This window comes from Podospora pseudocomata, chromosome 7 (assembly GCF_035222375.1).
Source record: "Podospora pseudocomata strain CBS 415.72m chromosome 7, whole genome shotgun sequence".
NCBI classification, from domain to species: domain Eukaryota; kingdom Fungi; phylum Ascomycota; class Sordariomycetes; order Sordariales; family Podosporaceae; genus Podospora; species Podospora pseudocomata.
This window is the reverse complement of record NC_085891.1, coordinates 3,229,858-3,241,514: the sequence shown is the minus strand read 5'-3', so window position 1 is coordinate 3,241,514 and position 11,657 is coordinate 3,229,858. Positions and strand designations below refer to the sequence as shown.

General features: G+C 52.8%; 4 protein-coding genes across 4 annotated transcripts; 2 read left to right on the top strand and 2 right to left on the bottom strand.

Annotated features, from left to right (window-relative positions):
* Positions 1–120: 120 nt before the first annotated feature.
* On the bottom strand, positions 121–659 carry TIM9 (protein transporter tim9; the record flags this gene model as incomplete). Its single annotated transcript, XM_062893929.1, has 3 exons — positions 121–384; positions 504–573; positions 652–659. 3 exons carry the CDS (start codon positions 657–659, stop codon positions 190–192), a joined length of 273 nt encoding a protein of 90 aa, XP_062739783.1. The 3' UTR covers positions 121–189.
* Positions 660–2,809: 2,150 nt separating this feature from the next.
* On the bottom strand, positions 2,810–3,265 carry QC762_0113860 (uncharacterized protein; the record flags this gene model as incomplete). Its single annotated transcript, XM_062884335.1, has 1 exon — positions 2,810–3,265. Exon 1 carries the CDS (start codon positions 3,101–3,103, stop codon positions 2,810–2,812), a length of 294 nt encoding a protein of 97 aa, XP_062739782.1. The 5' UTR covers positions 3,104–3,265.
* On the top strand, positions 2,823–7,238 carry SAC7 (GTPase activating protein (GAP) for Rho1p). Its single transcript, XM_062893928.1, has 3 exons — positions 2,823–4,246; positions 4,361–4,732; positions 4,818–7,238. Exons 1-3 carry the CDS (start codon positions 4,021–4,023, stop codon positions 6,947–6,949), a joined length of 2,730 nt encoding a protein of 909 aa, XP_062739781.1. The 5' UTR covers positions 2,823–4,020; the 3' UTR covers positions 6,950–7,238.
* A 1,922-nt stretch (positions 7,239–9,160) lies between these two features.
* On the top strand, positions 9,161–11,513 carry TNA1 (High-affinity nicotinic acid transporter). The gene is made up of 5 exons (XM_062893927.1): positions 9,161–9,611; positions 9,671–10,404; positions 10,531–11,050; positions 11,104–11,309; positions 11,370–11,513. Exons 1-5 carry the CDS (start codon positions 9,593–9,595, stop codon positions 11,400–11,402), a joined length of 1,512 nt encoding a protein of 503 aa, XP_062739780.1. The 5' UTR covers positions 9,161–9,592; the 3' UTR covers positions 11,403–11,513.
* Positions 11,514–11,657: the final 144 nt, after the last annotated feature.

Below are 11,657 nucleotides of genomic sequence, written 5' to 3'. Positions count from 1 at the left end.
AACAACAAGGCATCAATTCCATATTGTTACACGGGATATTTCCCCCCATCCGCCATCTATCCCAGCCCCCCCTTTGCGTTCCCACCCTTCCCCCCCCTAACCCCCCTCCCCACACTAAAACAGTGATATTGCCCTGCCCCCCACCCCTTGTGTTTTATATTGTGTCGTGTAGGTATGGTATGGTGTAGTTCAACGACCCCCCCTCTGCTGCCTCTCCATCTCAGCAGCATTCAACTCGGCGAACCGCTCGCCCATCCGCTCGTTGGTCGCCATCCACTTGGAGACGCAGCGGGACAGGCAGCCGGTCTCGCGGCCGGAAAGGGCTTTGGACTGGAAGTCGTCGACGCAGGAGGTGAAGCAGGAGTCTACTAGGTTGCCGAAGATCTGTACGTACTCTCAGCGTCAGCGAAGAGGCCCCCCCTTCCATACGAATACCACCACCACCACCACCACCACCACTACTACTACTACTACTACACCCTCTTGGGAAGAGGGGAACGTACGCCCATAAACTGCTTCATCTGCCGCTTTTGGATGCGGTCGGCGAGGATTTGCTGTTCGGAGTTTGTGAGGCTTTTCACATCTTTATTAGCGACATTCTTGCGGGACTGAGGGGAAAGGAAGGGGGAGCGGGGGAGGGAGGGGACATACCTGTCCATTTTGGTTGTGTGGGTTGTGTGGTTGTGGTGATTGTGGTGGTTTGACGATGGTAGGCAGCGATGATGTCGATTGAGACTGAGCTTCCACTAGGTGTTATCGCCGATAAGAAATTTCCGTGCCTTGGGACTGTTAAAAATGGTCTGTGCGCAGCGTTTGTCCTATGACGAAGGGGAGCGGGTTGTGCCGAAGCCGAGCCGGCAGGCCGGGGAGGTAGGTTCACAGCAACAGGAATCTTTCACCATATGGGGATGTTCCAAAAAAAGAAAATGGTATTTTTTGGGGGAGTTTTTCGGTTAATGGGGCAAGAGCGGTGAGTGAATTGGGGAGTTGGGTTGTGTACAATGAGAGGGGATGGGGAGTTCACTATGGGTTAATATGATATGAGGCTGGAGTTTCCCCTGCATCTGGATGACTTTGTGTTGAGGTAGACTTCTCTTGAGCATATCCGCTTGGCTATTCATCATGTTTGGTGGCCTCTTAGTAAAACGTGTTGAACATCCGCGAATATCTTAAGCCGGTGTTTTCCTCTGGAGAATCCCCTTTCTGGTACAGACTTGGCCCGCATATCTAGATGGAGATGTAGGGATGGCCAATCAGAGATGCCCCAATGGCGCCGGCAGCAAGCTGAAGGAAGAACGACCTATGACGTTGGCAGAGAGAGCTCGTATCACTCGAGAGGGCTGAGAGATGAAACAAGCGCTTTTACTTCTGGTCTGGAAGAAGGAAGAATATTGATTACCTACCTAGCTATATTGCGGGGTCTGGATGCTCTGGAGTTGAGGTTCCAGAGTCTCTTGTAAAAATAAAAAATGTGACCTGTAAGGTACCACCAAGCATCTGCCGCACTGTGTTGAAATTCAAGCGGGTGCACATGACCCCCAGAATGGCGGATGATGGGGTCGACCATAACCAGCCCGTCGCGAATCAAACCCGCTGGAAACCAACGACCCAGAACTCTGGGGAGCTATAGGAGGCCACCATCATCCTCGGCCGCATCCAGCGCCTGGTTTCTCCAGGCCTACCTTACCCGCCGGCGAGGGAGGTTGCAAACCTGCTATAGATCGCCAGCGTTATTGCGTCTGTTGCCGGCGGCGGCGGCGGAGGGAGGTTGCGCTAATGGATCCCTGCAGGATCGAGCAGTTCCCCAAATCGAAGAGCTGAACAACACATCGCGATGGGGAGAGGCTTTCTTGCTCGATATTTTCCATGCAGGGTCAGCTGACGACAAGCCAATTGCAGCCGCATACTTGGTGAATAACTGCAGGCAAGCTCTAGTGGACGCTGTCAAGAAGGGTTTCATTCACATAACAAAGTGATGAAGGAGGGGCAAAAAGGATGACGAACTCCCCAGAGACACCGCTGTGCTATATTTGGAAAAATATATCGCGTGGCCAGCAAGGGAAGAAAAAGCCGCCGTCAATCTCCGTTTTCCAGTGGACCGGTTTGGCGCTCCAAAAGTTGGGAAAGGCTGGAGTTGGTTCCCGGCGGACAAAATAACAATGAGCGAAAACGAAAGACTCCCCGGAGACGAAAGACCTTTTTTGTTTGTTTTTCTTTGTTTTTGTTTCTTTGCATTGTTGATTCATAAAAAGCTCAAAATGCACCATCAAACAAGCAGATGCACGTCGCGGCAGCGGCTGTTGAGAAACCACAGTCTAGAAGTTGTCTATTGCTGCAGTGAACCCTACATACGTCATTAGTCCCATCTCTCGATATGGGTTTAGATAGAATAGGTAGATGGCTCCCTCTTCCAGGCTTCAGCTGTTGCTGAGAGGAGCAATTCAGGGACAATTTCCATGGCATCGCTTCCACGATTGGACTGATTTCGTGCGCCATAAGCGACCCTCCAAAGATGGACAAGATCTTCCTGTCGACTTGCAGATGGTGAATCCTGTTCTGGGAAAGCAAGTGTGCTGTAATTCTGAGCAAGGTCTCAAAGTCCCACCACGCCAGGCCTGGTTTGACATGTCTTGTGAGGGCCGAGGCAGAGGCTGGTGCGACAAGCGTGTGCTGCGGCAGGGACCGGGGGAGCTCGACTTCGGGGGACGGAGGAGGGGGCCAGCTGAGCGTTGAAATGGAGGGGTAGCATTTTTGACTGTTGAGAGAGCGTTTCGTTCACGATGGTAGCATGGTGGTTATTATAGCCGTATCAAATGCCGGGATCTGCGGTGAAGATCTCTGTGGTCATTCCCCCTTCTGAAATGCTATTCCCGCGAGCAAACCCATCGAGAAACAAATGGCCAGGTGGTCGCCGGCCAGAATTAAAACCCCTCCCAGGACGGCTATGACTGGGGGGCTTGAAAAAGAGCTGGGCAGCGGGCACGGACGGGCAGGGCTGTCCACTTTGATCCATTGTCCGGAATCCAGAATCGAGCCTCCAAAGAACCACGTCCCTGGCAGCCGCAGTCTTGGGGGAGGGCCTGGCCAAGTCGGAGTCTGCCATCCTTTGTGATTTTCTTGTCTTGGTTGCGGGCACGGCCCTGTATTCTTGAAGCAAACGATCCGTGGTACCTCAGACTCTCCACGTGTAGTGTAACCGGGAATCTAGGTAATCTACCGTGGCGGGTAATGGAAATGAAGAAACGATCTCCAAATACGTGTACTCTCCAATATTTACTCTTGCAAGAAAAACAACTTGACTCGCTCCAGGCTGGGGGTTACGTACGGAACACCGTTGAGTGAACATCGTCCTGACGCCAAGGTCAGTGCGGGGACAAACTTGGCACTGTGGGCTGGTTCTGGGGCAGGTCGCTGGGGGAAGCTCCTGTCCCCTGTTCATTCTGCCCAAGTGTTCCCGGGGCAGTCTTGAAAAGCAACCGGCCGTCCCTTCCTCCTGCGTCGCACACCAGGTCCATTTAATCAAACTCACCTCTGCAAACACGACACGCCCTCCGTCTCGTCTGCACAGCGAATACCCTCCCTCCCCTCCCCGCGCGACATATCGCCGACCGTCGACCGTCCTTCGAATGTGTCCCCGACCGAGCTCGAATCACTCGAATCCATCCGCCGTCCTTGCCGACTACTACTACTACAAGAAAACGGGGCCCAGCCAGCCGCCGCCGCAGCAGCAACGGGCAGTAACAAGTCCAAGTCAACCACCATCGCGCGTCGCAGAACCCCTACCGACAACTCCATACAACCTCGCCCCACGCGCATAATTGTTTTGGCACCTGCCCACACCCGTCCCGCCGTTTTTGGTTGTTTTTGGTCCCGCCAGCAAGCATAGCAAGCATCGCGATCTGGATTTCTGATTTCCCTCCACATCCCACGTTGAACCTGGCGAACTCCAAGGCAGAGCCCTCAGCCTCGCCAGTGCTGTGGCACTGATTCAGTTGCCAGCCTACGCGCCGACACGCAGCCATGACGTCCGCCGCACTACCAGCACCACACCCGCCTGTTGCTTCCCAGCAGCAGCAGCAGCAGCCCTCCCAGCATCATCATCAACATCAGCACCACCACCAGCATACGCCCTCCATCCCCGCGGCTCCCACCCAGCTGTCATCTGCTGTTTCTCCGCCCAGCAAGCGTGATCTCAAGTCTTGGTGGAAAGGTTTCAAACTCCCTTCCAAGCACCAGGAAGCAAATGGTAACGCAACCTTGTCCACCCCGTCCTGTAACACCAGATCCAAGCAGCCCGGAAGGAGACCCATATTTGCGGAGGACATGGAGGGATTGTATAAAGAACTTCCGTCCGCCGCAGTCCTGCTCCAGAACATTGTGCTAGAAGAAGAGAAGCGAGCAGCTCATTCAGCAAGTGCAAACATGAGCCCGCCGCTGCCCGAGAGACCGAAGCGACCAGAGGTGCCCAAGTTGGATGCCATCGCCCGCATCCTAACCTGGCGCCTCAGGAGATTCGCGAGAGGATCGTGCCCAAAACCGTTGTGCCGAGCCGGACCGAAACTAATAGTCGCAGACCAAGCCCGTCCCCAAGGCATCTTTGGTGTTCCCCTCCGGCAGAGCATCACGTATGCCAACGTCGCCATCTCGCTCGTCGACGAGGACGGCAAGAGCTACATCTATGGTTATGTGCCGATCGTGGTAGCAAAATGTGGTATTTTCTTGAAGGAGAGAGGTGCGTGTCCCGTTGTGTACTGTAATCGGGATGGAATAAAGCCGGGCTTTTGTGACTGGGTGTGAGAACTAACATGACGTTGAAGCCACTGAAATTGAGGGCATCTTTCGCCTCAGCGGGTCTGAGAAGCGAATCAAGGAGCTCAAGAACATCTTTGACTCGCCCGATAGGTACGGCAAAGGTCTCGTCTGGGACGGCTACACGGTTCACGACGCCGCCAACGTGCTTCGCCGATACCTGAACGATCTCCCCGAGCCGGTCGTGCCCCTGGATCTTTACGAGAAATTCCGGGAACCTCTGAGAGGGGCCACGAGGCCGGGCGCCGGTGAGGCCGAAGGGCCGCAATTCGTCGAGACGTTCGATATGGACGCCGCCATCAGGAGGTACCAACAGCTCATTACGGAATTACCGCCCCTCAACCGCCAGCTTCTGTTGTACATCCTGGATTTGCTTGCGGTCTTTGCGGCCAAGTCGGACCAGAACAGGATGAATTCGCAGAATCTGGCTGCCATCTTTCAACCCGGCATGCTTTCTCATCCTCACCATGCGATGGCGCCTGAAGAGTACCGGCTGAACCAACTCGTCATCATTTTCCTCATCGAAAACCAGGATCATTTCCTCATTGGCATGCAAGGCACAGGATTGGACGAGAAGACGGCTCAGCAAGTGCAGAACCCCAAGCCTCCGCATACTCCCAACAGGAAGTCTGGGGTTCATCGGTCTGCTTCGACCGCGAGCGCCGGAGCCGAGAGCGTCCGAAAGAATGGGTCGATTCGTAGGAACAAGTCGACCTCTTCAAGACGTTCCATGGCCTCCAACGGCGCCCCGAGTCCTGCGAGCCCAGCTGTTGCCACCACCCCGACCGGTGGACTCAACAGGAGCAACACTGTCCCATCAAAGAAGTCCCCAGCACTGCAGGCTGGCAGGTTTGGTAATCGCGGGGAGGCAGTTGTCAGTCCACTGACGCCGGTGGCTCCTCCTACCACCGCAGTCATACCTCCCCCAGCAGTGCTAGAAGAAGTTGCTACGCCGGAAGAGACGGAAGCAAACACGCAATTACCGCCAGCTCCGGTACCGGTACCGGTACCGGAAACCACGGCACCAAGCGGGCCACGACCCGAACATCTAGCCGTCCCGCTACCAAACCTGGCTGTGCCAGGTCAGGAGAAGTTGCTCGAGCCCATCTCCCCTGTTCCTGAAGTCACGACACCATCCAAGGAACGGAAGCTGCCAATTTTGTTCCAACGGATTGCCACAAGCGACGGTGAAGGCGGAAAGCCAAACAAGCTGAGGAAGAAAAGGATGCCAGGTAGCGCCAACCCCAGCGCACACAGCTCACAAGCATCACTGTCGCACTCCGCAGCCGCGTCACCAAACACCGAAACACCCAATCCTCTGGAGACAATCTCTTCTGGCTCCAAGCTTGCCATTCCGGGAGATGCTCCAGCTGAGCCAAAGTCGGAAACAGCATCTGACACGACGCCACAGGCGCCAGCACCTCCAGCACCTCAGCCTACGGTTGCCGATGCAGAAACTCAACACCACACTCTTTTGACGCCCAACGATGCAGAAAACACCTTGAAATCGAAAAAGTCCCCGCCGACGTCACTGAACAGCTCGTTCAACGAGAGCTCGGACATGGACCAGGTGGATGAGCTGACGGCTGTGACGTCAGAAGTGACCAGTCCTGAGTCGGGAGAAAAGAGCCAAAAGAAGAGATGGCGTCTGTCACGGAAAAAGGAGGACACGGGCCCGTCTTACCCCCCGCTATCCTCTCCCCGGCTGCTCGGAACGCATTCCAACGCCGAAACCAGCACCACGTCGATCGGAAGCTCGGGCTACAAGGGGAGGCAGAGCATGACGGGCGACTCCCTCGATCGGGCCATTGCCAGCGGCGAAGTGTCTTCAGGCGAAGGCGGCGGAAATGGCGGTAAAGATAAGATCTCGAGCTGGATCAAGAACAAGTACCGTGAGCACAAGGAGAATGTCGAGCAGCGCAGGGCCAAGTCGCCGCCTGGTGGCGAGAGGACGGTTTCGATTGGTTCCAGCCTTTTGTCGTCTTCGAGAGGGAAGAGTCTGGATCTTAAGCGGGCAGAGGAGGAGGGTAACAACGTGGCTGGCAGCGGCGGCGTCCCCGCTCCGGCTCCTCCTCCGGCTGTTCCCCCGTTGCCGGCGGCACCACAGCAGGGTACGAATACGGAACCGCAAGAGACGTAGCAACAATGATTAAAGAAAGGGTGGAGAAGAAGGGTACGGGAGATCTGCGCAACTCCACACACAAACGGGCTCGGTTACGGCTTACCTAGTTGGTCGGGATGGGGTTCATTTCTGATGATGACGGCAAACGATTGTTTATGAATTGGGTTTCTGTCCGGGTGGGTTTCTTGTTTGTTTATTACAACTTCTTTTTTTTTTTTGGTGTGTGTGTGTGTGTGTGTGTTGTGTATTTGTGGTGTAAAGAGGGAAAATTGGACGGTGGTTTTATATACAAAGTTTTGGAAGAACGGGGGGTGTGTGTGGTATAAACAGTTGGCTTTTGGTGGTGGATTTGGTGGAGCTGTATGTTGTGTGGTGGGGGGAAGGATTCGTTGACGGGGATGGGGATGGGGATTGGGGGGTGGGGGGTGGGAAGATAGCGAGGTGTCTTGGTGCGGCAACGGTTTTGCGATCCAGGATACCCAGGAGTGTGTTGGCTTATTACGATTGTTTGGTGTTGTTGTTGTTGTTGTTGTTGTTATTTACCCTTTTTTATTTTTATTTTACACACACGACAACACACAGACACACCCCTTTTGAACATGGTTTTTTTTCTCTCTTTCAAGAGGTTTATGATTATATTTTACGAATCTTTTTTCTTGTTATTGTTGTTGTTGTTGTTGTTGTTGTCATCATGGTGAAAGAACATGATAATGGATGAATTGTCTTTTTCATTTTATGAGAGGGGGGTTAAAAGGGGGTTGGGGAGGGGAGGAGGTATAAAACTGGGTGGGTGGGGAGAGGGAGTGAGTGTATGTGTGTGTGTGTGTGTGTAGCAATGGACAATGCCAGCAAATGAGAGAGTTGCTCTGTAGGGAATGGCAGGGGACGTGTAAAATACAAATGGATTCCCATATCAACACTTTTTTCTTCTTGATCTGTGATGAGAGCTTCAACGGCTGGTTTATAAAAGTGAGGGGAAACAAACACTGATGACGTCTTGGCATTTTGGGGACAGTGTTCTTTTCCCCGCAGTTGGAACGGGCTTAAAAACGAGCCTGTCAGAAAATGGGGAGGGGCGGAGGGCGGGGAACCCTGCATTGCTGAAGGAAAGTGGGAACAAGCCACGGAAAGCTTTGCTTTGACTCTTGATGTTGTTTTTTGATGAGATGGCAGTTGGACAAGCTGCGTATATGTCGAAGAAATGAAGGTAACCGTTTATTTATTTATTGTTGGCTCAGTAATCAACAGTTCGGTATCACCGTGAGGGGAGAGTGTTCTGCAATGGGCTTACGGGGTACACACCTGCTGTGCTGAACAATCGGATTCTCTTGCCCCCCAGCTTTTTGGCAGTTACATTACACCATCATGGTTTAGTGGTTGGAGGTTTTTGGAGGCGAGAAAAACAGCGATTTTTGGGGGGGATTTTTTTATATATTTTATATATATTTATTTGGACAAAAAAACCCGGAGTACGCCGGTCAGATATGGACGGAACTGATCCGCGTTGCTCACCGATGCTAGCCACCTTTTCTACTGAACAAGAGCACATGGCAAAAACCTTCCTTGCCGCTAGGTCGGCTGCCGGCCGAATCCCGTGACACTTCAACCTCTCTCCACAACGTCCGATGCTCGGCGATGTTGACCGCCGGTGAGCAAAAAATGCCGGAATTGTTATGTCCGTGAAGCCCAGACCGAGAACGGCCAAACTAGTGAGGAGACTAAGAAATGGGCCGGACTTGATGGTCTGTAGGGCTGTTTGAATAGAGTTAGCATTAGAAGAGTAGAATTGGGGAGGCTATTTGATATCTATGTGGGTTATATTTGGTGGAGCTAGGTGTGGGGGGTTGGTTGGATGAAGGTTGTGTATAAAGATGCTGTTTTGGGTATATAGATGCATTGAGTATTTATCTCGAGCAAAGTTGGTCAGGTGAGCTGATGAGTTTCATCGTTAGGATCGAGATGGTTATCTACGGGAGCTAATCACGTGGTGATTGGGGGGGGCACAAGAAAGGGAAGATCATGAAGACGTAATCTAGATCTCTCTCCAGGGGACATGGAAAAGAATACCCAACAGACAAGTCAGATAATATCCACTTTCAGTGTCAATATTAGGAAGTGCTGCTGCGAGACCGCACATGTGTCATGCCCAAAGCGTTGACGAAACAGGAAGGTGGATGATGTAAGTGAGCTTACTTTTCCCTGCGGCAGTTTGGAGTTCAACAAGAATATCCGGGGAAATGGAGTTTGTTGCGGGTGTAAGACAGATTCTGGATTCGCACGCGCGCCTGTCGATCATTGACTGACAGGGAAGGAAGGGGGGCGACAAGACCTCGGGTTAGTCCGCCGAAGGTAGGAGGAGGGAAAAGGTTAAGAGTAACGTTGTGGGTTTGGGAATGTGCGTGTGTGTGCGTGTGTGTGTGACCGGGTACTGGGAGGAGGAGGAGAGATCGGCGTGGTATATAAAGTCGGGTGTGTGACCCTCGCACAGAATGCTTGCTCGCATGGTTTTGGTTTTTGCGTCACCTTTTTTGTGTTTCTGTTCGGTCGGTGCAAGTCAACGGTTCGCCGTCGGTTGGAGTTTAGGACTTAGTCTGTTCAATCAAGTCCGCTTGACTCGACTGTGAGGTGCTCATCCTATCGTCATTGACGATAAAGTCCAAAATGGCGTCTCAACCTCAAGGTGACACTTACCTCTCACCCACCGTGTTCCTCACGATAACCTCACTAACACCTCGTCAGTCCCTCCACCAGGGCCACCACACCAAGATGAAGAAAAGGCCGCTCACCGTCACCACACCGGCTCCTCCTCCTCCTCCTCTCTAGGCATCACCCCCACCGCTCCCGCCCCCGTCATCTGTCCCTCTCACACCACCCCCCGCAGGCTGACAACCAAAATCGACCTCCACCTCGTCCCCTTCGTCATCATCCTCTACCTCATGGCCTTCCTCGACCGCGTCAACATCGCCAACGCCCGCGCCTTCGGCCTCGAAACCGACCTGGGCCTTTCAGGAACACAATTCAACACCGCACTCACAATCTTCTTCGTCCCTTACATCCTCTTTGAAATCCCCTCCAATATACTCCTGAAGAAAATCTCACCGAGGATATGGCTCAGCGGGTGCTGTATCGGCTTCGGGTTCATCACCATGATGCAAGGCCTTGTGCAGAACTACGCCGGGATTTTGACAACGAGATTCTTGCTGGGGTTGTTCGAGTGCGGCATGTTTCCTGGGTGTTTTTACCTGCTGGGGATGTGGTACAGACGAGAGGAGGCACAAAAGAGGTTTAGTTTGTTTTTCTCGAGTACGAGTTTGGCCGGGGCGTTCGGGGGGCTGTTGGCGAGCGGGTTGGGGAGTATGGATTATATGAGGGGGTATAGGGGGTGGAGGTGGATTTTCTTGATTGAGGGGGCGGCGACGGTGGTGATTGGGGCGATCTTTTTGTTTACTTTTCCTGGATTTGTCGAGGAGGCGGTACGTGATCTCTTTTTTCCCGTTGTTTAGGTGGGGGGGCGCGAAAGGGGGTTTTGGTTGAAAATCTTCAACCACCGGAACAAAAATATCCAAATGATGGGAAAAGGAAGCTAACAATACTAACAGAAATGGCTCCGCGACGACGAAAGAGACTACATCAAAGCCCGTCTCCACGCTGACCAAGGCCACTCCGCCGCCGAGCGCAGCATCACCCTCAAGGACGTCGGCAAGGTCATGTCCGACTACAAGGTCTGGCTCGGCGGCTTCATGTACTTTGGCATTATTGTCCCCGCCTACTCGTACGCATACTTCAGTCCCACCATTGTCCAGAGTTACGGCTACGACAAGATCCAGACCCAGCTTCACTCTGTGCCTCCCTGGGCAGTGGCGTTTGTCTTCGCCATGGTCATCGCCACGGCGTCAGACTGGCTGAAGCACAGGTTCTTGTTCACGGTTCTCCCGATCTGTATCTCGATCAGCGGGTTTGCGATTCTGCTGAATGTGCACGATAATTTGCCGGTGCAGTATGCGGCTTTGGTGCTGATTTGCATGGGCATGTACTCGGCGATGCCGATTCAGGTTTGTTGGTTTAATATGAACTTGGGTGGGCATCACCGGAGGGCTGTGGGGAGTGCGTGGCAGATTGGTGAGTTTTCCTGGGATATTGCATTTGGAAACAAGAGACTGAACATGGGATAGGTTTCGGCAACATTGGCGGCATCATCGCTACATACTCGTTTGTTGGAGGCGACTTCAGAAAGGGGTACATCATCTGCGTGTCCTTCATCTGCCTGAGCGCTCTGTCGTGTATCATTTATGCGGTATCCATCATGGCTGAAAACAGGAAGAAGGCGAACCAGACTCTCCCTGAGGGCATGACGGAGCAGGAAAAGGCGGAGCTTGGGGTGAGTTTCTTTCGTAAACACCGTTGATCGACGAGACGGTATACTGACAATCATGGATAGGATCTGAACCCCGATTTCAAGTATATGCTTTAATTTTCACAATGGAAATCGGGATGGTAGCTGTTATGTAATGAACAAATGAATGTAAAAGGAGGTAGATGGGATGAATTCCAAGGCGCTGATTACTTTGAAGAATTTACCGAACATCAACTTAGACTCTTGGTTGACAGAATCCTCCAGTGATTGTAATTCGAACCATCATGTATTCCAGCTACATATCCAAAACATTGTACTCCTCAAAGCACAAGAAATTAAGCCCGTCATCCAACCCGTCATCCAACCCGTCAC